We start from the raw sequence: 22362 nt of genomic DNA, 5'->3' as shown, positions 1-22362 counted from the left end.
CAGCCGTAGGTGAGCGCTGGTATCCCCACCTCACAGCCAGGGAACGGTGGGCACCCAGCGGACAAGGGATGTGCCGAGGTCACACAGGGAGGAAGCAGAGGAGCTGGGAAGAGAACCCAGGAGTCCTGACCCCCCCAGGGGCGTGTTCTAAGCTCTTTCTGCCCCTCTGTCACAGTGGCACAGAGTCTCCTCTGAGCACGTGGCCAGGCTTTGCCGGCAGGGCCCAGCATCTGGGGCAGTTACAGCCCCACAGAGACGTCACGAAGCCCTGAGGTGCTGCAGCGTGAAGAGGGTCCCTCGTTCGGCTGCTGCTCATTTCCAGCCCTGTGCCCCACCCCGAAGGCAGGCACCGGAAACTGGGCCAGGCTCAGGCAAAGCCCAGGGCTGGGTCGTGTCGAGGCCCCTGCACCTCAGTGAATGAGGCCCTGGGCTCAGGGTTGTAACAAAATGTGTGCATGGATAGGAGAGCGGTTACGCCATGCGCAGCACACAGGGGTCTGGGGCCCAGTGAGCAGAGGGGTTTAGCCAGGCGCCCCTGGAAGGCAGGTGGTTTGGATCCTAGCACTGTGGTTTGTTCATGACCCCCAGCCACGATCCATCCTCTCCAAAGCAGCTCTACAGTGGTGATGCCAGGAGACCACTTCCCCCACAGGCACACAAGAGGGAACCCCAGGCTGTGAAGGAGTCAGGGCTGCACTGCGGCCTGGGAGTGCTTTGGAAAGGCAAAGTTATGGTGCTGCTACCCCCTCCCTGGGTCTAAACCCCCCAAACGGCCAGCGCAGCCATGACCCCACCTTCCCAGGGAGGAGGAGCATGCTCAAGAGTTGGCGTGGGGCACCACTCTGGCTCACTGAAATGCTAACCCCAAAATTGTCATGTGCCAGCAGCCAACCCCTGCCTCCTGGCCCTTGCTCCCCCTCCCAATGAGCACTGTGTTCGTGAGCACTGGGCTGCGCACATGGGTTTGTTACTGTAGGGTTGCTCAGGAGCGCTGGGCTGCACACATGAGTATGTTACTGTAGAGTTGCATATGAGAATCTGAGTGTAGATGCAAATGTGAATTTCCACGCATGCAAAGGTTGTGTGGGAAGATTTTGTGGGTGCATTTCAAAGGCCTCTTATCCACTCCAGGGGGTTAGTTTCCCTGCCTTGGCAGCTGCTGTCAGGCCAGCTTTTTAATTATCCATGTGGCTGGTGCTGGCTTCTTCAAGGGCACCTCTGAGCCTCCAGGGCCCTTGTCATACTCAGCAGGGAGAGGTGAGAGCTGAGCTAGGGCAGGCGCTGATGGCCAATCTGGGCTATAGCGAGGCCTCTCGGCTCAGTGCCTGGGGAAGGAGCCAGGCCATGTGCACAGGGCAGTTGCTGGCCTGTGGGAAAAGCAGCCCCTTTACTGTCCCAGGTAAAAGCTGATCCGAAAAGAACCTAGCATTAAAATTAGCCTGCTAACGCTCTCTGGACTCAGCAAAAGAGATTCTCCTATTTAAATTCCATTGCAACATTAGCCAATTTGAAAAATGTTGTAGCCAATCTAGTTTGTTAGATTTCAGCTTTAAAATCTAATTGGCCCACTGGCAAATTCATAAAAGAGCCCCACATTGACATTTATAGCTGTGGCTTATGTTGGGCATTTCTGACCTCATAGTGTGCCACGTTAGGACAGCGGCCTTTGCCTAGAATCCCACCATGTGCAGCAATTTCATCGCTACTATTATTAATTAAAGTGTAACGGGCTTCTTCCCCCCTGGTGGCTGGGCTGCAAGGGGTTGTGGTGCGCGAGAGAGGCTGAGGGAATGGGAAACTGAAACAAAGGGTTCTTATGGCTGGTGGTGCTGTCCAACACCAGCTCCAGGGGATTCACGGCACAGCCTGAGCCAGAGAGGATGCTGCTACCCTCCTGTCTACACATTAGACAGTTCCCCGCCTCCCCAACCCAGCTCTCCAGCAGCTGTGAGCACTGCCCTAGTAGTAACATCTGGCCACCAATCAGTGCCCCGCAATGAGCTGATGTTGGATAGGAGAAGAGGGCAAATCGTTGGATATGGGCTGTAGGGTGCTGTGGAGTTCACTGGACGCACCTCAGCTTCCATAAGCTCTGATACAAACAGCCCCCAAGCTCGGCACAGGGGGACGTGATAGGCTAAGGGGGCTAGTGAGCAAGGGAACCCCACTCCCCATGGTGCCACCTGAAGGCTAAGTACCCAGGCATGCTCCCCCCTCCACCCGTCACACCAACTGTGCCCAACCCAGCTGCTGCCAGGGGCTGCTGGAGCCGATATGTAAGTGAGCCCTGCCCTCTGCTGGCCTCGCGTTGCAGGGAAGCCATGCCAATCCGGCCGGATACATGCTATCGAGATGCCCAAGGCACGATGCCTGGTGCTCATCTCCCCCGGCGCCAGGCAGGATGACCCGGCTGGACTCCGTGCGCTCACTCCAGCGTCAAACGGGCGTGAGACCAGAACCAGGCCAGGGGTCCCCCGTCCAGCTGGGTTTTCCAATCCAAGTGAGAAGTGCTGCCAGGATTCCTTACAACTCGTCCCTCCAGCCCCCGATCTCAGCCTCCCCCCGGCTGCTGGCGCATGTCCTGCTCTCGTCTGCCTGTCCCTGGAGAGCAGGATCCGGCGTAGCAGGGACCCAAGGGAAGCAGCGGGCCTGGGCTCCTGGCGCTCAGCAGCGTAGGCCCCTCCGGCAGCACAGATTGCGGGGGCACTGTGCCCAGCCCAGCCTGCTTGTGAAGGGCGCCAGGGCTCAGTAAGCGCTGACGCAGGCCCGCTCAGCAAGGTCTGTGCCACAGGGTGCCTATGGCAGCAGCTGGACCCAGCCTGGCTCAGCTCTGAATCCAAAGCAGGGGGTCAGGCCCAAGGTTCCCTCTGATTTTTGACAGGCCGTGTGCCCAAAAAGATTCTTCTGTGCAAATTTTTGTGCTTCTGTGCACACGCTTGTGTGCGCGGGGTTTAGGATCTGTGTGCGTGCTCAGAGGGAACAGCGGCCAGGCCCCGGGGCTGCTCACCCAGGGCACAGCCCTGGGGCCTGATCCCGAAGAGCTGGGGACAGGGCTGGGCTCTGCCAGGGGGTCACAGAAGCCCCTTCCTGGCTCCCGAGCCAGCCCGAGTCCTGGCCTGGCTGAAAGGCGCTGGGGGCCCAGCCTGGCGCAGGGAAGGCACCAGCATCGCGGGGCCGCCGCCGGGCTCGTCCCCCCGGTGCGGGGCCGCCCCGGCTCTCCCCTCCGCGTCACGCTCCTCCCCGGCACCGCCTCCCTCCTCCGGGCTTCCGGGCACGCTGGGGATCCTCGCTCCGCAGCCGCCATCGCCGCCCGCAGCGAGCCCCGCGCGGCCGGTGACTGACCCCGCGGGGCGGCGAGAGCCGGGCGCACGCGGGGGCCGCTGGCGGGGCCCGGAGCGCGGAGCGCCCGGCTCTGGCCCCATGCGCCCGGGGCGAGGGGCGGTTCGCCGGCCCCCCGTGCAGGGACGGGCTGCTGCGGGGGGCCAGACGCGCACGGGGGGGCAGGATCGGGGCTGCCGGGCCTTCCCCAGTCGCCCCCTTTCCAGGTCCCAGGGGCTGCTCCTAGCAGGGGTCCCCCGGTCCCTGGCTGGGGGGGGGGGTCCCCTGTTCCTGCCAAGTGTGGTTAATTGCCGGGGCCGGGGGGCTCCGGTTGCGGCATGGCCGGCAGCTGATGCACCTCTGGTGCCATGGATCTGGGGTTGTTCTCGCAGCACCGACCTGGGGCGCTCCCCAGGCGGGCACATGCCGCGCGGATCGTGACCAGTAATTCTCTGCCTGCGGGGCTGGTAAACGACATGGAGAGCGCAGCCTGTCGGAAGCCCCCGACCGTGGCCTGTGGCTGCAGGATTTATGGGGATCTCTCCGAGTGGGGAACTTGGTCCGGAGGCGCTCAGCCTCGCCGGGACCAGCTGCGAGTCCAGCCCTCGCCCCGGCTCTGCCAGGGCCCCTGGGCTGGTGCTGTCCGGTGCTATCGATGGGTGTGTTCTCTCCTCAGCCGGTGCCCTGTGCTGGATGCTGAGCGCCATGTGCTGGCCCGGTGCTGCGGCCCTGCTGCTCTGGGCAGGGCTGGGCCTGGCCCAGGACTACCCATTCCGGGACCCCACCCTGCCCTGGGAGCAGCGGCTGGACGACCTCATCGGGCGGCTCACCCTGCGGGAGCTGGTGCTGCAGGTACGGAGAGGGTCTCTGCAGCCAGCACAGCAACCCCACTGACAGCTGCATCCCCTCTGCGGGGCAGTGACAGCCTCTGTCCTCCCCATGGGGGGAGGGGGGAGTGAGGCGGGGGCAGCATCCTTGGGGCCTTGGCATCTCACTGTGGGAGTCTGGGTCTGGCATGGCACCCTATAAAGACCCTCCATCCGAGGGGAGGAAGCTGGGAGTGAGACCAGTGGGGTGGGGTTTCTGAATCGGAGGGAGGGGCGGTCAAGCTGGGTGCCCCTGGAATCTCCCATCCCACAGATCCCTCCAGATGGGGCCTCCCCAGCCCTGTCCAGGTCTCCTGCTGGGACGGAGAGTGAGATCTGGCATGGAAGAGCCGCATGCGCCAGCTGCCCCACCTCTCTGCAGGGCCAGGCCGGGCGAATGAGGGCAGCCCCTTGGCAGAGTGCCCGGCCTCATATGTCCCTCAGTGCCCCCCTTCACCTCTGGTGTCTGCCCCACAGATGGCGAGAGGTGGCGCTAAGTACAACGGGCCAGCACCCCCCATTGAGCGGCTGGGGATCAAGCCCTACAACTGGAACACCGAGTGCCTGAGGGGGGATGGGGAAGCCCCTGGCTGGGCCACGGCCTTCCCCCAAGCGCTGGGCTTGGCGGCCTCCTTCAGGTACAGTCTGGAGCCGGGGGGGCCTGAACCGGGGGCCTTCATGCTGTCATGTCCGGGTGTCCCCCCGGGCCGTGCTGGGGCCTAGTGCAGGGGCAGCTGCTGTGGCACTGTGGGGACCTGTGCCATCTCTGGGCACAGCCCTGGCTCATCCCGCGATGCTTCAGCTGCTCCCCGCTCCCCCACAGCCCCGAGCTCGTCCACCGCGTGGCCAACGCCACTGCCACGGAAGTGAGAGCCAAGCACAACTTCTTCATGTCCACGGGCAGCTACGGCGACCACACGGGCCTCAGCTGCTTCAGCCCGGTGCTGAACATCATGAGACATCCGCTATGGGGCAGGAACCAGGTAACAGCCGGACCGGGAGTGGGGTGGGGCAGGGGGAGCCCAGGGCTGGGCTAGTGGGGGGCTGTGGGTGGGACTGAGGGGCACCGGCAGAGCTGTCGGGACAGGGAGCCCAGGGGTGGCTGGTGGGACTGAGGGGCACCAGCAGAGCCCTAGGGAGGGGGAGCCAAGGGCTGGGCTAGCGGGGGGCGGCTGGTGGGACTGAGGGGCACCAGCAGAGCCATAGGGAGGGGGAGCCCAGGGCTGGGCTAGCTGGGGGCTGCAGGTGGGACTGAAGGGCACTGACAAAGCGGTGTGTGCCCTGGAATCCCCTCCCAACACACCTTGCACTTTCTCCCTGCCTGAATCCGGATGTGCTGGGGCCCCTCTGGCAGACCCTGCACGCTCCCTTTCTCCCCCTGTGGCTTAGGGCCCCTTGGCCTCTGTTTTGAGGCTGCCCTTAGCTCCCCTTGCACTAATGTGTCCGAGACGTGGGCCCACGAGGGACTGGACTGAGCCCTGCTCCTCCCCCCCCGGTCTCATTTCCCAAAGTCCCCAGGCTGCGGCAGCTCCAGGACTCTTTGGAAGGGCAGGTGGGGAATTGGCAGCTGTCGCAGAGCAATGAGTGATGGGGCCCGGGAGAGCAGGGGTCCTATCCCCACAGCCAGCGCCCCGACAGCGGCGGGAGCAGCAGCAACCCGTGTGTCTGTCTGTCCTCAGGAGACGTACGGCGAAGACCCGTTCCTGAGCGCAGAGCTGGCTGTGGCATTCGTGCAGGGGCTGCAGGGCGACCACCCCCGTTACGTCAAGGCCAGCGCCGGCTGCAAGCACTTCAGCGTGCACGGGGGGCCTGAGAACGTGCCCGTCTCCAGACTCAGCTTTGATGCCAAGGTGGGTGTGACGCTCCCTGGCGATACTCGGAGCCGTGAGGGACTTCGCTCCCACCTGCCCTTTGCACGAGAGTCTGGTCCGTGTCTGCTGGGGGGTCAGCTCCACCGCCCACAAACGCTGCCCCACAGGCCCCGCTGTCTCATTACAGGCCAGCAATAGGCCCACTCCAGCCCCTGGACACGCACAATATTCACAGGTTTGCAGCCCCCAAAGGAGCAGGCCAGTTCCACCTCTGCTCACCGCCCCCCTTAACACCCAGCGCTGAGAGCTCTTGGCAGTGAAAACAAGAGAACGTTTATTTAACAAAGCCCAGAGATTGGAGTGAGCAAGTTGAGTGATGGAAACAAGTGGTCCCATGTCAAATAAACTCGTCACACACACGCTAGAGCACGCCTGGGGTGTGGGGCAGTCTCCGTCCCTCGTCAGTTTCACATCCACATGGGAGGTTTGTCTGAAGATCTGCTCTGGGAACTATTGTGTGGCAGGTCTCTGTCGTGCAGTACAGGGGCCAGACTCGATTGCAGTGCTCCCTTCTGGCCCGGGAAGCTCTGAAGGCGTGAAGAACCCAGGCTTGTTGAACCAGCTACCTTTCTGCCTGATAGAGCAGTGCTCACTCACTGTCCTTCCAGGCTTGGCTCTGATCTTCATTCAGGAGACCAGTCAGGCTGTCAGCTTGCCTGCTCGGTGAAAGTTACTGTGTGTTTCCTTGCAGTACCTGATATACCAGATTAATCCTTTGACCTTAGTCATAAGCAGCTCCCACGCCTGGCTGGTTGTTTTTCCTCATGGAGATTTCACAATCTTACGCCTGGTGCCTGGCTTGGTGGGCACATAGGCATCCATTGTAAGACCTATGATGCATATCTGACCAGTCTGATAGATGAGCCTCTGTCACCCCCTGTCTGCAAGGAACCTGGTTGAGGAGTGTCACCTCCCAGTTGTCTGCCTTATCTTCAGAACATACCTTTCAGTGTAGATACGGGACGCCTGAAATATGACCCATACGCACATTTATGACCAGTGGGAGAGACCTCACGTGCCACCCTTGGGTGCATATAACTGGCCTAGGGCATCCCTGTACAATTCTGTGGTCTCTCTGTGCTCTCTGCCAGAGAATCCTGGGTCCCGGTGAGCTCCGCCAGGGCTGATGGTGGGGGCCACGGGGTGGGGGTGGGGTCTGCGCCAGGCTCACGGCACTGACCCGAGCGCTCTGCGTCCCGCAGGTGCAAGAGCGGGACTGGAGAATGACCTTCCTGCCCCAGTTCCAGGCCTGTGTGCGCGCTGGCTCCTACAGCATCATGTGTAGCTACAACAGGTACCGGGCGAGGCGGGCCCGCGGCCGAACAGGCACTGAGATGGGGCACGGGGCAGGGGTCTCTGTGCTGCAGGCCGCTCCTTGCCTGTGCTCATCATCAGCTTATCCCGGGGCAGACGAGGGCTCTTCTCACACACACCCCGCTCTGCCCTGGGGGTGCAGGTCAGCAGGCCCAACCCCACAGCAGCTGTACAGTTTTCCAGCTGAACGGGGTTGGCTCTGTTTGGGACTTGGGTGGAGTCCCCAGGTGGCTCAGGAAGGGGCGCTATTCCACCCACATCTCTGTTGAGCCAATGCCCCTGCACGCTGCTCAGAGGCGCTGTCCTCTAGAAGAGAAGTCAAACCTCGGTCCTCTCCATCAGTCATTGCTAGTGATCTCATGGCACTTCCGGCAGGAGCCCTGTGGCCTGGGGTTCCCAGGTGGGCAGTTACATTCTGCTGAAGTAAATCCCCCTATAATTCCAACCGAGTGCAGTGTTCTCCTTCACTTCCTGTCCCAAACTGCCAGGCACTGTTAAACAGCTGCCATGCCCCGCCCCAGAGGTGGCTGCATTCGGCATTGCAATAACCGCCAGACCCAACCCGGCAGGATCAACGGCGTGCCCGCCTGCGCCAACAAGAAGCTTCTGACAGACATCCTGCGGGCAGAGTGGGGCTTCCAAGGCTACGTGGTGAGCGACGAAGGGGCTGTGGAGTTGATCATGCTGGCCCATCGCTACACACACAGCTTCCTGGAGACGGCCATCGGTGAGCGTGGGCGCATGGAGCCCATGGCCCAGGAGCCTGGCCCCACTTGGCCGAGAGCCGCCTGGGCTGGGAGCAGGGCAGGGCCCAGCTCCTGCTGATACTACTAGAGCAGAGCTGGCATCGGAGGGCAGGGGCACTGTCAGTGATGGGGTGTCGGGGGGGTGTGGGGAGAAGGTTGGGCACTGCTTTGATGGTCAGGACTCCTGGGTTCTATTCCCAGCTCTGCCACTGACCTGCTATGAGACCCTGGGCAAGTCACACACACGCACGTGCCTCAGTTTCCCCTCTGTATAAACCCTGCTGCTCCTCTTCCGTGAGGCCTAGTTAACAAGGATGCTGGTGCCGCAGTTCAAGAGCTGAGCTCATTGCCCCCAGACTGGCAGGTGCAGAGGCTACTCGGTTGGGTTGGGGGTCCTCGGGGGGAGGGGGCAGAGGCTGAGCCCAGCAGTAATGCGCTGTTTCCCATCTCTCCGCCGTGCTGCAGCCTCGGTGAATGCTGGCTGCAACCTGGAGCTGTCCTTCAGCCTGACGGAGAATGTCTTCATGAGCGTCAGCGAGGCTGTGGCCAAGGGCAACATCACGCTGGAGGTGAGAACTTCTGGGGGCAGCGCGGATGGGTGGATGGGAATGGCCTTGTGGGGTGGCAATACCAGAGCAGGGCATGGGGCAGGCAAGCTCAGCACTAGGGGCCCCGGGCCTGGGCTTACTTGGGCTGGCTCATCCTGCTTGGGGCTGGGAGGGCGCCAGGTGTGCCTGGCACTGGTGGGAGAGTGGATGTGGGGTGAGAGCCTGTCTCCCCCAAATCTGAGCTTGAGCCACCCCCTGAGCGGATGGGACTGGGATGTGGGGCTGCAGTGGCCCCCCCCCCCCCAGATCTGAGCTCTGGCTGCCCCCTAGCTGGTGTAATGGGCTCTCGCTGCCCTTTGCAGACGGTGAGGGCCCGGGTCCGGCCACTCTTCCACACACGGCTGCGGCTGGGGGAGTTCGACCCCCCTGCCATGAACCCCTACAGCACCCTCGACCTGAGCGCCGTGCAGAGCCCCGCCCACAGGACCCTCGCCGTGGAGGCTGCCATCAAGAGCTTTGTGCTGCTGAAGAACAAGAGGGGGACGCTGCCCCTCAGCGCCCAGGCCCTGGCCGGCCAGCGCATCGCGGTGAGTGTCCCGCTCGGGGCGGGGGAATCTACTGGGGCCGCCGCGCCTGGGACTTCCTGGCTCGCGTGCCCCGGAGGTGGTGACCGCCCAGCAGAGCACGCAGCCCCTGGCATCCTCAGTCACTGCGTGCCCTGCCCCAGACCTGCCCCAGAGAACCGTGGCCGCGCTGGGGCTCCCTGCCCCACACCGGACACCTCAGCTGGGGACTGCGTGACACCAGGGGCACCCTGCCATGTTGACAGCCTGCCAGGGGCCCCACAGCCAACCCCCCCCGGAGCAAGCTGCATCTCCCCACCCTCCAGTACCAAAGGGTGGTCTGTGCAAACGGCAGGTCCCGGTGGGCACTGGGGCCTGGCTGATGAGAGCAAGAGGGAGCGAGGCATGGGGGGGCCCGGGTGGACACTGCACGGTGGGGGGTGGGGCACTGCACAGGGGGGCCTGGGGTGGGCGCTGCTCGATGGGGGACGGTGGGCGCTGCATGAGGGGACGGGGCGGCAGGTGTTGCTCAGTGGGGCCTGGACGGATGCTGCACAGTGAGGGGGGGCACTGCCCAGGTGAGCTTGGGGGGGGTGCTGTTGGATGGGGCCCAGGGACGGCAGGCGCTGCACGGGAGGGGGTGGCCGGGGTGGGGGGGGCAGCACAGCAGGCCTTCCCCCATAGTGAGGCTCAAAGCTGCCAGGGGCTGCATTAGGCCAGCGCTTGACCCACCCGGCTCATTCCATTGCTTCCGAATGCCTCCTCCCGTGGCCCCCCCGGCTTCTGTGCAGTGCCTGGGCCCTGGGGCTGGCAGGGTGGAGCGGGCGGCTCCTGTCCCACCCTCGGCTGTTTCCCCTCCACTGCAGGTGGTTGGTCCCTTTGCCGACAACCCCAGGGTGCTGTTTGGGGACTACGCGCCCATCCCGGACCCCCAGTACATCTACACCCCCAGGTAGGGCAAGAGCAGCCCCCCCCTCCTTGCTCCAGCCGTCAGCTGGGTGGGGAGGGTGTTGTGGCATTTCTCTGCTCCGCGGGCTGGGCTCATGGCACCACTCAGTTCCTGGTCCGAGCCGGGCAGCTCCCAGGGCAAAGGGGCATCAGTGGTACTCCCCCAACCCTGCCCGACACCTGGTGCAGAATTGCCCATTGGTTCCACTCGGCCCTGCCGGGGAGGCGGGTTCTCCGTCTGGAGGGGGTGCCCGAGTGCCACGGCCCCTGTATCCGTGACTTAGCTGATGGCAGGCTGGTCCCATCCCGGTGCAGGAGGGGCCTGGAGACCCTGCCGGCCAACATCACCTTCGCCGCAGGCTGCAGCGAGCCCAAATGCCAGCGGTACTCGCCGGGCGAGGTGGAGGGAGCGGTCCGGGCAGCCGACGTCGTTGTGGTGTGCTTGGGCACAGGTACGGGGGGCAAGAGGGCAGGTGGGGGGCAGCAGGGTCCCCAGGCGGTGGGTGGTGGCCCCAGTCCGGGCGTGAGGGGGTGGGCTCAGACCCCCTCTAGTCTCAGCTGCGCTGGCATTTGCCTTCCTGCCCCCCCACCCCTCCCCAGAGCCAGGCGCGGGGGCAGTGCTGGGCCTGTGGACTCGGGGCTCAGGCCTGCCGGTTGTGTGACGGGCCTCCCACCAAGGCAGCCCGCGAGTGCCCAGGGCCGGTAGGACCCAGGCCCCCCGGCGGGCTGCCGAAGGGCTTCTCCTCAGCATGGCAACTCCCACAATTCCTCGCTCCGCCGGGAGCCCTGCCGGCCTCCTGGCGCCCTCGGCTCCCCCCACGTCATGTCCCCGCTGGGTGGTGGGGTGGAGATGCGGCACATGGTCTGCACGGAGGGCGCGACCCAGCCGCTGGCAGCCCAGGGCAGGGGCGTCACAACTGACTGACACTGGGCTCCCCCTGCTCAGGGACTGACCTGGAGACAGAGGCGAACGACCGACGGGACCTGTCCCTGCCCGGGCACCAGCGGGAGCTGCTGCAGGACGCCGTGGCCTGGGGTGAGGTGGTTTAGGGCGCACTCGCACCCTGGGGCCTGCCGGGGAGGGGAATCTGGGCACCCGTGAGGAGCTGACGGGGGCAGGCTGTGTGTGAGCCCACCCTCGGGGGGAGCCCATCTTCCCATTGCCCTGCACGTGGGTCACCCTGGCGGGACTGAGCTCAGTGCCCCGCGTGCCCAACCCAGAGACCACAGTGATGGGCTCCCATGGAAGAGCCCAGCGGGACAGACAGTTGGGGTATTCGGAGCATTGCAGACCTCAGTCGGCCTGGTCTAGGGATGAGACCCCAGCATGCGCTGCCCCACGGGCCCGCCTCTGCCCCACGGGCCTCCCTGACCTAGTGTTGGGCCCCGGTGTGTTGCAGTCCCCCAAGCTGCCATGCCAAGGGGCGGGTCTCTGGACTGACCTGGCCTGTCCCTTCCAGCTGCCGGGCGCCCCGTCATCCTGCTGCTGTTCAATGCGGGGCCGTTGGACGTGGGCTGGGCCCAGGCCCACCACGGAGTGGGCGCCATCCTGGCCTGCTTCTTCCCAGCACAGGCCGCTGGCATCGCCATCCGCAAGGTGCTGCTGGGGGAGGAGGGGGCCAGCCCGGCGGGCAGGCTCCCAGCCACCTGGCCAGCTGGCATGGACCAGGTAAGGACCAAGGGCACCCGGTGCTGGGGGGCTCGGAAATCTGCTGGGTGCCCAGTGGGGGATGCCAGCTGACCTGGTGTGGTGACGCTCAATCCAGGAAACACATGACCTTTCTCCCAGCCCCACGGCACCTCCCTTGGGACCGGCTGCTCTGGGCCCAGCCCCACAGGACAGGGCTGTGAGCCCTGCCTCCCCCTCCCAGGGCTGGCATGGCCCTGCAGCCTGTGCCCATCCCTCCATGTGCCCATAGCCGGTGGGGCCCTGGACCCCCACCTATTCCCAGGGCCAGCATGGCACCGTGGCCCCATCCTGCCCCCTCCCAGGCCTTCATGGCACCGTGGTCTGTGGCTGCTGTCTTCCATCCCTTGTAATTCTCTGCAGGTGCCAGCCATGGAGAATTACACCATGGAGGGGCGCACATACCGGTACTATGGGCCAGAGGCCCCGCTCTACCCCTTCGGCTATGGACTGTCCTACACCACTTTCCTCTACCGGGACCTGGTCTTGAGCCCCACGGCGCTGCCCCTCTGCGCCAACCTCAGTGTCTCTGTGGTGGTGGAGAACACTGGGCAGAGGGATGGCGAAGAGGTGAGAGCTCTCCCTGCCCCGGATCAGTGGGGGGTGGGCAAAGGGGGTGTAGAGGGAGGGGCCTGTGAGGCAGGGCATGGCTTGGGGGATGCTGGTGGCTCCTCCCCTGTGGGGCCGGGGGCATCAGGGGGTGGCATCCTGCTGACTCCTGTGGCTTTGGGGTGAGGCAGAGCCGTGGTTCTGCCTCAGCCAGTGTCTCAGGTTGTCTCTGAGCGGGGACGCTGCCCGTGGAAAAGCAGCACCTGGCAGGACTCGTGTCCCTGCTGGCCTTGCCCTGGGTGCTTGGCTCCCCGTTGCTGTTCCCAGCCCGCCTCTCCCCTCCCTTCAGGTGGTGCAGCTGTACCTGCGTTGGGCGCAGCCCTCCGTGCCGGTGCCCCGCTGGCAGCTGGTCGGATTCCGCCGGGTGCCCGTTGCCGCAGGGCGGGCGGCGAAGCTGCTGTTCCTGGTGACCTACGTGCAGCGCGCCGTCTGGGCCGAGCAGTGGCTGCTGGAGCCGGGCGCCTTCACGCTCTTTGTGGGCGGACAGCAGCCGGGCCAGGAGACATGTGCCAGCTCTGAGGTCCTGCGGGCGGAGTTCGCTGTGACTGGCACCTCCCGACCCCTGAGCCGCTGCTAGGGACAGGGACTGGAATGGCAACTGCTGCACCAGGGCTCCGGCTGCTCCATGTACTGGGATCTGCAGGGGGCTAGCATGTGGCCGTATGCATTGGGATTGGGATCTGGCCTAGCACCCGGCTGGCTGTACCAGGAAGTAGGGGCACATGGCTGTCTGTATCAGGGTTGGGAGGGCCGGCTTGGCACCTGGCTGGCTGTACTAGGGGGGCTGCACCGGCAGCTGGCTGGCCATACTGGGGGGGCTGGGCCAGCACTTGGCTGGCTGTACTGGGGACAATGGGAGCTCATTCACTTGATGCACAATAAACTTTGCCCAGCGTTGACCCCTATGGAAGCTGCAGCTGGAAATGGGGGTGCTGAGGGACTGGGCTCCCCCATCTTTCTCCGCCTGCCCGTGCCAGGGCCTGGCAGCGCTGTTCCCCACCCGCAGCCATGCACTGCAGGCCAGCAGGGGGCGCTGGAGCCGGGGCAAGGGTTGGAGGGGGTCGTGGCAGGATTGCATGGGCCATGTGGCCAAATTGCGGCGAGAACTGAGCACAAGGAGGGGGGCACCTGGGTGCTGGTCGAACCCCTGCTTTGTGGGAGCCTCCCCCCAGACCAGAGGGGTGCCCAGGAGCAGCCCTCCTTGCTTTTCAGACAGGAACCCTCCCCCAGACAGCACCCCCAAGGGGGCCGCGTCTTCCCCACTGTGCCCAGGCCATGGGAGCAGCACAAAGCTCCTGGCACTGGGGTGGGGCACGCCGAACCGCCATGCCACCAGGCACCCTCCTCCCAGCTGTCGTGCAGCCCTGTCTCCACTAGGTGGCGCCCCCCTTCCTTACAGCCCAGCCAGGCTCTGGCCAAGTGCAGGGAGGGGCTTTGAACTCGGGGCTGAGCAGGGCGAGAAGCCAGCCCTGGGCTGGCACCTGCCAGAGGCATTGCTCCGTCTGGGCCGGTCTGTCTCCAGCACCCATCCCCGTGGGCTCTGCCCGGATCGCCGAGCTCTGTTGCAGCACCAGTGACCCCCAGACTCCCCCACGGACAGGGCAGCCCGGGCACAGAGAGTGACTCACCGATGTACCCAGCGAGTGACCCTGCGGTGGGCACTGCCCTGGGGCAGGAGCTTGGCCGAGCGCGCAGCCCTGCCACCTCCTGGCCCAACGGCTATGGGTCAGCCAGGGCCCTGCTGCCGCAGTGCCACTTGTCAGGAGGGACCTGGAGCCCAGCTCCCTCCTGCCCAGCCTGGCACAGGAGGGGATGATCCCAGCCCACATCCCCTCCCCTCCAGCAGGCTGCAGGGGCCAAGCCGGCTCCTGCTGCCTCCCCCGGGCCCCTCCCAGCAGCCAGGGCTTTTTCTGCTGAGCCCCATCCCGCTCTGGGACCCGTACGTCTGCCAGGGGCAGCTTGGTTTCCAGATGGCAATTGCCCCTGGTCCAACAGGGTTAAACAGGGCCGTCTGCGCCGTTGTGCCCGTGCCATGCTGTGCTAGGGGTGGGTGGGGCAGGAGTAGTTCCCCTGGGCAGCCTCCGCCTGTCTGGCTGCATAGAGGGGCGCTGGCAGGCTACTGGGTCCCACCAGCGCAGGGGCTGGCTGGCTCAGGGACCGGGCAAGGAGCTGTTCCTGCCTGGGTGAGCCCTGCAGGCCAGCCCAGGGCAGGGGAACCAAGAGCTGGCCTCAGCGCCCTGTGTGAAATGAGTTATTAGGCTCAGTCCGGCGGTAGGGGACATGTAGGAGAGGGATGGACACGGGGACTGTGCTGGGGGGAGGTGGACAGTGCAGGGGGAGGATGGAGGATGTGGGGGCAGAGGGCAGGGGGGGTGGATGTGTGGGGGGAGGGGGATGACAAACCCCGCTGGCTCCCCCCCTTCCACCTGGCAGCTTGCCCCCCCACACACACACTCACACACAATGGGCAGGAAGGGATGGGGAGTCCCGCAGCTGCCTGAGGTCAGCAAGCCCCAGCAGGAAGGGGAAAGGGGCCAGGCCGGAACTCAGTCACGGGCCACGTGCACCTCCCCAGAGCCAGGGGGCATGGGGGCTGGGAGTGCCACACCAGGGTAGGGCTGCCCCCAGGGGCTCAGGGCCCGGCAGGGATGGATGGGGCTGGCTATGTGGTCACCAAGAGTGGCACGCCCATTCCTGCGATACACACGTGCACCCAGGCACACGCCGTGCACACACGGCCCTCCCTAGCCCCGCCCTCCTTTGATTTCTCTGTGATAGCGGGGGGGGGGCCATGCTGGGCGTAGGCAGTTCTGAAGCTGGGCACTGGGTCAGGGGAGACCATTTGGGGCATGCCATGGGGCAGCAGTTTGGCCCCTGGCATGGGGGGGACAATTCATAGCTCTGGCACCCGGTGTGGGCATTCCCCAGCCCCGCTGCCTCCGCGGCTGCTCCCTCTGCAGCTCTGCACCTTACTGAGGCAGCGTCTGAGCGGCAGCAGCTGTGAGCAGGGTCTGGGCTGAGCCACAGGGAGTCAGAACCTGGCTCGCACCAGCCTCAGTCCTGTCTGCAGGGGAAGGATGGAGCAGGGCCCTCCCTATCTCTGCTTGCGGGGCTCAAGCGAGCATGGACCCAGCTCTGCCTTCCACGCAGCAGGGCAATGAAGGGGACCCGGCGCAGCCCTTGCCAAAGGGTTGGGCCTGCCCGGGGTGGGCTCTGTGCCCAGAGCCAATGCTGCTGGCAGGGCTGGCGGGACAATGCCAGGGTGGCACCAAGAGGGTCGCAGCTCTGTGCTCTGCATCCCAGGCGGTGCAGCGCCCTTCCTGGCAGGAGCAGCTGGGACCAGGCAGTGGCCAGCTCCATGGATGCCCCCATCCCCTCTGTTGGAGGCTGCATGTGGGGACAGGTCAGGCCTGCCCCATCTCACACAACACTGGCCTCTGCCCCCTGCCACAGGGACATTCCCAAGGGTGAGGGCTACAGACCCCAGTGCGTGCAGGCATGTGGCTGATCTCTTAGCCCCTGTGACTTTTCTTACGGCTCAGGGCTGGGGTGAGGACGGGGCTCCTTGCCCAGCTGTCCCCAGACTCCTGGGGCCGGGTCTCCACAGGGCTGTACAGTGCCACGCAGGGATCAGCGGCACTGGGGGCCACATGGTGGAGGTAGATGCTGCTCCTGGGATGGAGCCGGCCCTTCTATGGCACTTTCCATCTGAGCAGCCCAGGGTGCTGCCCAGCTCTCTCTGGGCGCTGTCGAAGGCTGCCGAGGGATCCTTCATCTCCCCCACAGAAGTGCAGCTGCCTCTGGGGTGTGCCATGGAAGTTGCTTAATGGCACACGGCAAATGCTGCCCAGCTGGTTGGGGCAGGGAGTGACGCTTGGACAGAGGGCTCAGGGGTGTTGCAGGAGGGGCATGGGGGAGTGTGGGTTGAGGACTGGGTCAGTCTGGCCCTGCAGCCCAAACCTGCTCTCGCCCCAGAGAAACCAGTCAGCCAACCGCGCTGCCAGGGCATCTGAGTGCAGCCGGCCACAGAGCTGCCCCTCCTCCAGAGCGACAGGAAATGGGGTGTGTGTGCGGCTGTGACCAGCTGTTTGTGTGACTAGCACTGGGTGTGTGGATGCACCCACAAATGTGGGTGCATGAACGTGTATGCACGTGGGTGCACAAGTGTTTGGGAGGGTCTGTCTCTGGGTGAATTTGTGTGTCTGTGTGTCACTCCCGCCAGCATCTGTTCCGCCAGCAAACTGAAAATAAACCCTGGCATTTCCAGCTGCTGCCTTTGGCTCTGGGGAGTCGCACAAGCTGCCTACCTGCTGGGGCCCTTTCCCAGCCTTCCAGGGACAAGGGGGCCCTGGGAGCTTGACGGGCACCGTGGGCCCGAGAAGCAGGCAGAGCCACAGGGCGAAGCAGAGTTCTGAGCCAGGCTCCTGCCATGCCAGCTGCAGGGCAATACTCGGATATCACCAAACCCCCCTCCCCCCGCACTGGGCCAGTGACACCAGCTCTGGGTACCCTGCCTGAGCTGAATGTGCTGGGAATTCGCGCTGGGCAGAGATGCTGAGCCATGGACCCCAGGTGGGCAAAGGCAGGGCAGAGTCACCGAGACTGAGGGCACCGGCCCTGCCGCAGATCCCAAGAGATGCACTGTCCCTGCTGTGCAGGGAGCCGCTCCCCCGGGCGGTGGACAAGGGGTGTCAGGCTGGAGGCCAGCAACGATTGCAAGGTCTGGTGACAAGGAGTAGGGAGCACGCCAGGCTGGATCGGGGCCAAGGAGTAGCCAGGGCCTGCTCTGGGATCCCTCCAGCCCAACTCCAGGCCCTGACAGACATGATCCCCTCCCCCAGCCCTGGAGAAGCCCTGGAGCACTGGGGAACATTCAGCTGGCAATGGCCCAGAGGGAGCAGGTGCCCTTCTCAGGGCAGGGCCGCTGGGCACTGGGCCGGCTCGCCCGCCCGCTGGATGGGGGAGAGCGCCCAGCTCCGAGAGCTGAGGGAGAAGCTGGCGGAGCTAATGTCGTTGCTGTAAGCTTTGCCCAGGAAGGCTGGCACCCTGGCTTCCCGCACAGGCCATGATGAGATCACACCGAGAGGCTACAGCGTTGGTTGTGTGGCCACGCCGGGGTGGGGTAGGAGCGGCCAGCCCGTCAGCTGGTCCCTTTGTCCCCCACACTCACGGTGAAAGTCACACGCCAGGAGTGACTCGGCCTCGCAGCCACCCACCGCTGCAACTGGGTGCTCGCCACGGCCCTGACTGAGGCTACGGCAGAGCAGAACCCACAGCAGCAGCCACCCAGTCACTGTTATCTATCCCCATCCACCCCTCTAGCTATCCATCCCCATCCACCCGCCTGTCTATCTATCTATCCCCCCACACCATCTATCCATCCCCATACACCCCCCCATCTATCTATCCATCCCCATCCACCCCCCTGTCTATCTATCTATCCCTCCACACCATCTATCCATCCCCATACACCCCCCCATCTATCTATCCATCCCCATACACCCCCCTGTCTATCTATCTATCCCCCCACACCATCTATCCATCCCCATACACCCCCCCATCTATCTATCCATCCCCATCCACCCCCCTGTCTATCTATCTATCCCTCCACACCATCTATCCATCCCCATACATCCCTCTATCTATCTATCTATCCCCATCCACCCCTCTAGCTATCCATCCCCATCCACCCGCCTGTCTATCTATCCCCCCACACCATCTATCCATCCCCATCCACCCCTCTAGCTATCCATCCCCATCCACCCCCTGTCTATCTATCTATCCCCCACACCATCTATCCATCCTCATCCACCCGCCTGTCTATCTATCTATCCCCCCACACCATCTATCTATCCCCATCCACCCCCCTGTCTATCTATCTATCCCCCACACCATCTATCCATCCCCATCCACCCGCCTGTCTATCTATCTATCCCCCCACACCATCTATCTATCCCCATCCACCCCCCTGTCTATCTATCTATCCCCCCACACCATCTATCCATCCCCATCCATCCCCCTATCTATCCATCCCCATCCACCCCCCTGTCTATCTATCTATCCCCCACACCATCTATCCATCCCCATACATCCCTCTATCTATCTATCCATCCCCATCCACCCCTCTAGCTATCTATCCATCCCCATCCACCCCCTGTCTATCTATCCCCCCACACCATCTATCCATCCCCATACACCCCCCCATCTATCTATCTATCCCCATACACCCCCCTGTCTATCTATCTATCCCTCCACACCATCTATCTATCCCCATCCACCCCCCTGTCTATCTATCCCCCCACACCATCTATCCATCCCCATACACCCCCCCATCTATCTATCCATCCCTATCCACCCCCTCTATCTATCTATCCCCATACACCCCCTCTATCTATCTATCCATCCCCATCCACTCTATCTATCTATCTATCTATCTATCTATCTATCTATCTATCTATCTATCTATCTATCCTCCAGCTCAGGGATGAAAGGGACAGTGATAGCTGTGATGATGGGCTGCACTCCTCAGGTCTGTGCTCAGCACGTGTTCAACTGAAATCACAGCCTCCGGTTGCAGTAACGTACCATGAGCTGGAAGGAGGGAACCACAGGCCGTGGGGGAATTGGAATCTAAGAGGGCAGAACTCTGTGTATGGGGGAGAGGTACTGTGCCCTGGGTAGCGAACCAGCAAGCCTGAGACTGTGAGCAAGGAGCCCCCAGTTTCAAGAAGAGGTAGCTTTGCTGTGCCATAAAGCCAGGACAGAACTAGATATTTGTCAGCGGCTCTGGGTGGCTCCGGGATGGAGCTGTTTGCATGTTAGGGGCTCAGCTGGGTGCTGGCTGCAAGAGGAGAGGGACCAACAGCCCCTAGGCACTGGCAGGCCAAAGCGGGAGAGCCCTAGCGAGTACTTTGCTCGATGATCTCAGCACCGCCTGCTATTTGCCCTGACCTCCTCCCTGTTTGTCTTTGGCTTAGAGCGCAAGGCCAGGGACCAGCCAATGCGCCCAGTTCATCAGGCGGCTCGAGACTTTGCTTCAACGCTTCTGATGAGACAGCGCAGCCATAGAGGCAGACTCCTGTGTGTGGGGGCAGTGGGGTTGTCCCTGGGGCATCTGTGGCGAGGCTGGGAGCCACTCCCCCTGATTGCTGAGGGCTAGGGAGGGGAAGAGGCCCTTTGCCCCTGCGCTCCCTCCAGCCCCCTTTAGGGACCTGAGCTGTGTCCCAGGCTCTGGCATGGCCAGCTCCGGGGTCTCAGGAGTGCGTCGGCAGGAGGCGACCAGGAGAGAGCAAAGCTCCATATGAATAAAGCACCAACCGCAGAGGCTCTCCCTGAGTGCGTCCCCTGATCCTGCTGGCACACACGGATTGCGTGAGCAAGGACCGCCAGGCTCAGCCCAAAGCCACAACTCAGCGACATGAGTACCCGCAGCCTGGGCTGGCAGCTCGAGCCACCTTGTGTCTGATCTGTTCCCCGAATCCATCCCAATTCGGTGCCTGTCCCGTGGCAGAGCTCGGCCCTTGCAGTGCTCCTGCAGGGGCCTTGCTGGCACGGCACTGGGCCAATTCACAGCAGAGACCCACGGGTCACCCCATCAGCGCACGCTCTCACTGGCTGGCTGGCACCTGGAGGCACGGGGCACCTAGCAACCACTAATTAACAATGGGTGCTGAGCACCTGTGCACCCACCGCATCTCCAGCAGACTGCAGCATTCCAGGGGCCCGGAGCGGGAGCAGCGATCCACCTGCAAAGCTGCCTCTGGGATCATATCCCCATCTTCCCAGTCAGATCCCACTGGGAAACGCAGGGGGGACTTTGCCTATAACCCCTGCACATACCCCCGCCCCCCGCCCAGAGGCAACCACCTCCCAGGTCTCAAGGTCAAGCTGCCTTGTGATTGAGCTCTGCCCGCGGAGCAGAGGAGAATGAGGAACACGCTGTCTCTGCCTTGAGGGCTAGGGGCTCTCTATCGGGCCAGCTTAGCACGTGCAGACACAATCATAATTAACTCATAGATTTTTCCATAAGGATTGGGAGGCTGGTTGCTTCCAGTATCCACAGGAACGAGCAAAAAACCAGTGACTCAATCTGCCGAGGAGCGGTCAATACACACTGAGGTTATTATACAAGCGTATTGACCGTCCTGGGCCGTGGAGGGCTCTGTGTACTTGCTCCTCTTCGCTCTTGCTACACTGTAGTTTTCCACTTGGGCGTTTTCAGAATGACGGTTCCTAGAGTAACCAGAATCCCACTTCTCTGGGGACTGATGCTCCAGAGACCCACAGGCCAGTGGGGCAGAGAGCGGTGCAGGAGAAGGGCAGCTTGGGGAATGTGGTTCTTTGTGTCACATCACCACCCGGCCAGGAACAGGGCCAGAAATAACAGGGACAGCCACTGTTGTGGGGAGGATTTAGTGGGTTCTGAAATACTGTCTGGCGAGGAAGTCAGGAGTGCCGGTTCGGTGGCAGATCACACACGGACTGCCAAGGCAAAGGACCCCAGGCTGCCTCATGCACAGGGAAGGGGACCCGGCTGGCCTCACATTGTCTCTGGGGAAAGGGAAAGGTGACGACGGGTGGGGTGGGGGTACCTGCGTGTATGAATTCTCTGTGAGATTCACAACTCACCCTGCGCTGCCAAGACCACTGGGAAGGGGGAGGGAGCTAGCTGCCTTTGTTGTTACCTCCATGTTGGACTGAAATTCCAAGGGGACGGGTAGAGGGTCGTTAATGTGGGATGCTCCTCTGTTCTAAAACACACATGCCAGGCAGGAGACTGGCTCCCATCCAGGGGAACTGGTCTGCCAGGGGAGAAGGCACCGGGCAAGGAAGCCTCCTGGGAGGGTCTGGTGACCACCTGTCGACTTGGATCCAGGAGTCACTGGACCAAGGGACTGAAAGGTTATAAAAGGAAGTGATGGGGCTTAACCCCCATTACCTGCTGGGCAAGGAAAAGAACTCCAATTAGTCATGCCCCACACCTGGCCTCCTGGCCTGAGGAGGGGGAGCTAAGCTGATAAGGAGCTGGGGTGCTCAGCTGAAGAGAGAGGACCTAGGAGGAAGGAAGCTCCCTCTCCCTGAGAAGGCCGGAGTTGGCAGGCTGAGGAAGGCAGTCGGGGCAGACTAACAGCCCCCCAGGAAGCGTGGGGCAGGAGAGAGGATGGGCGCAGGCTAGCCAAGGTCAGAGGAGGCGAGCTGGCAGGAGAAGGCTCCTTGTTTCGCAACCCAAGCCACGCATTGCAGCAGGAGGACCTTGACTGGCCAGAGGATCCTGACCCCAGCCCAAAGAATGCTCTGGAGTGGGGAGGAAACTGAGGCAGGGAAATCCAGGTAGGGTTTATGATGTTTGCATAGCTCTGTGTATTTCTGGTACTACTAATTAAAGAGCAGCGGTGGTTCAGAGTCTGGTGCAAAGTGCGTGTGAGGCATTGATGCCTACCACATGCCCAGCTGGAGAGGCCGTGCAGCAGGCTCCTGGGTGGGGCTCTGGTATAGAGGGTGTGTATCAGCTCTGGGAGGAGTCTGAGGGACGAGCCCTGGCTCCAGGGGCCCGGCAGTGGACTGCATGGCCACAGCTCTCAGGACGGGGTGCTGGACAGAAGATCTGCACCCCAGGAGTGTGCCCAGAGGCCCTCTCGTAGGAACAGTGCTTGGACTCTGTTCAGACTGCAGAAGCTTAAAACACCCAGGATCCAGAGTCTGGCTCCTCTCCTAGCAGGCCGGTGAGTGGCTAAGAGGGGGTGCTCAGCTGGAGCCATGACAGGGAAGCACCCCCATGACCCTTCCATAACACACTCCGCCGTTGCCCAGGCTCCTTATCCCCTGGCATACAGAAGGAGTCTCTGGGTGGGGGGAGTGCATTATGGGGATGCTAAGGGAAGTGGGGCTGGCT

The 22362-nt window shown here is 63.2% G+C and overlaps 1 protein-coding gene across 3 annotated transcripts; it reads left to right on the top strand.

Moving 5' to 3' along the window:
* Nucleotides 1–2955: 2955 nt before the first annotated feature.
* LOC140900428 (uncharacterized) lies at nt 2956–13375 on the top strand. 3 transcript variants are annotated; one of them, XM_073317707.1, is made up of 15 exons: nt 2956–3333; nt 3995–4170; nt 4662–4822; nt 5008–5167; nt 5864–6034; nt 7258–7349; nt 7939–8096; nt 8581–8684; nt 9026–9250; nt 10093–10178; nt 10490–10626; nt 11121–11210; nt 11635–11843; nt 12225–12431; nt 12760–13375. In XM_073317707.1, the coding sequence occupies exons 2-15, from the start codon at nt 4012–4014 to the stop codon at nt 13045–13047; spliced, it is 2247 nt and encodes a 748-aa protein (XP_073173808.1). In that variant the 5' UTR covers nt 2956–3333; nt 3995–4011; the 3' UTR covers nt 13048–13375. The 3 variants fall into 3 exon arrangements, with proteins under 3 accessions (XP_073173808.1, XP_073173809.1, XP_073173807.1); XM_073317708.1 differs by lacking the exon at nt 2956–3333 and adding an exon at nt 3356–3545; XM_073317706.1 differs by lacking the exon at nt 2956–3333 and having other exon boundaries at nt 3379–4170.
* The last annotated feature ends 8987 nt before the right edge of the window (nt 13376–22362 follow it).

This window comes from Lepidochelys kempii, chromosome 19 (genome assembly GCF_965140265.1).
Source record: "Lepidochelys kempii isolate rLepKem1 chromosome 19, rLepKem1.hap2, whole genome shotgun sequence".
NCBI lineage: Eukaryota > Metazoa > Chordata > Testudines > Cheloniidae > Lepidochelys > Lepidochelys kempii.
The sequence above is the reverse complement of the archived record's forward strand: the minus strand, read 5'-3'. Positions and strand labels throughout refer to the sequence as shown.

Coding starts and splice junctions, on each gene's coding strand:
- LOC140900428 (XM_073317706.1), top strand. CDS start 3,850: ATGGGGATCTCTCCGAGTGGGGAACTTGGTCCGGAGGCGCTCAGCCTC. Junction 6,035..7,257: donor GACTCAGCTTTGATGCCAAG/GTGGGTGTGACG, acceptor TGCGTCCCGCAG/GTGCAAGAGCGGGACTGGAG. Junction 7,350..7,938: donor ATCATGTGTAGCTACAACAG/GTACCGGGCGAG, acceptor CCAACCCGGCAG/GATCAACGGCGTGCCCGCCT.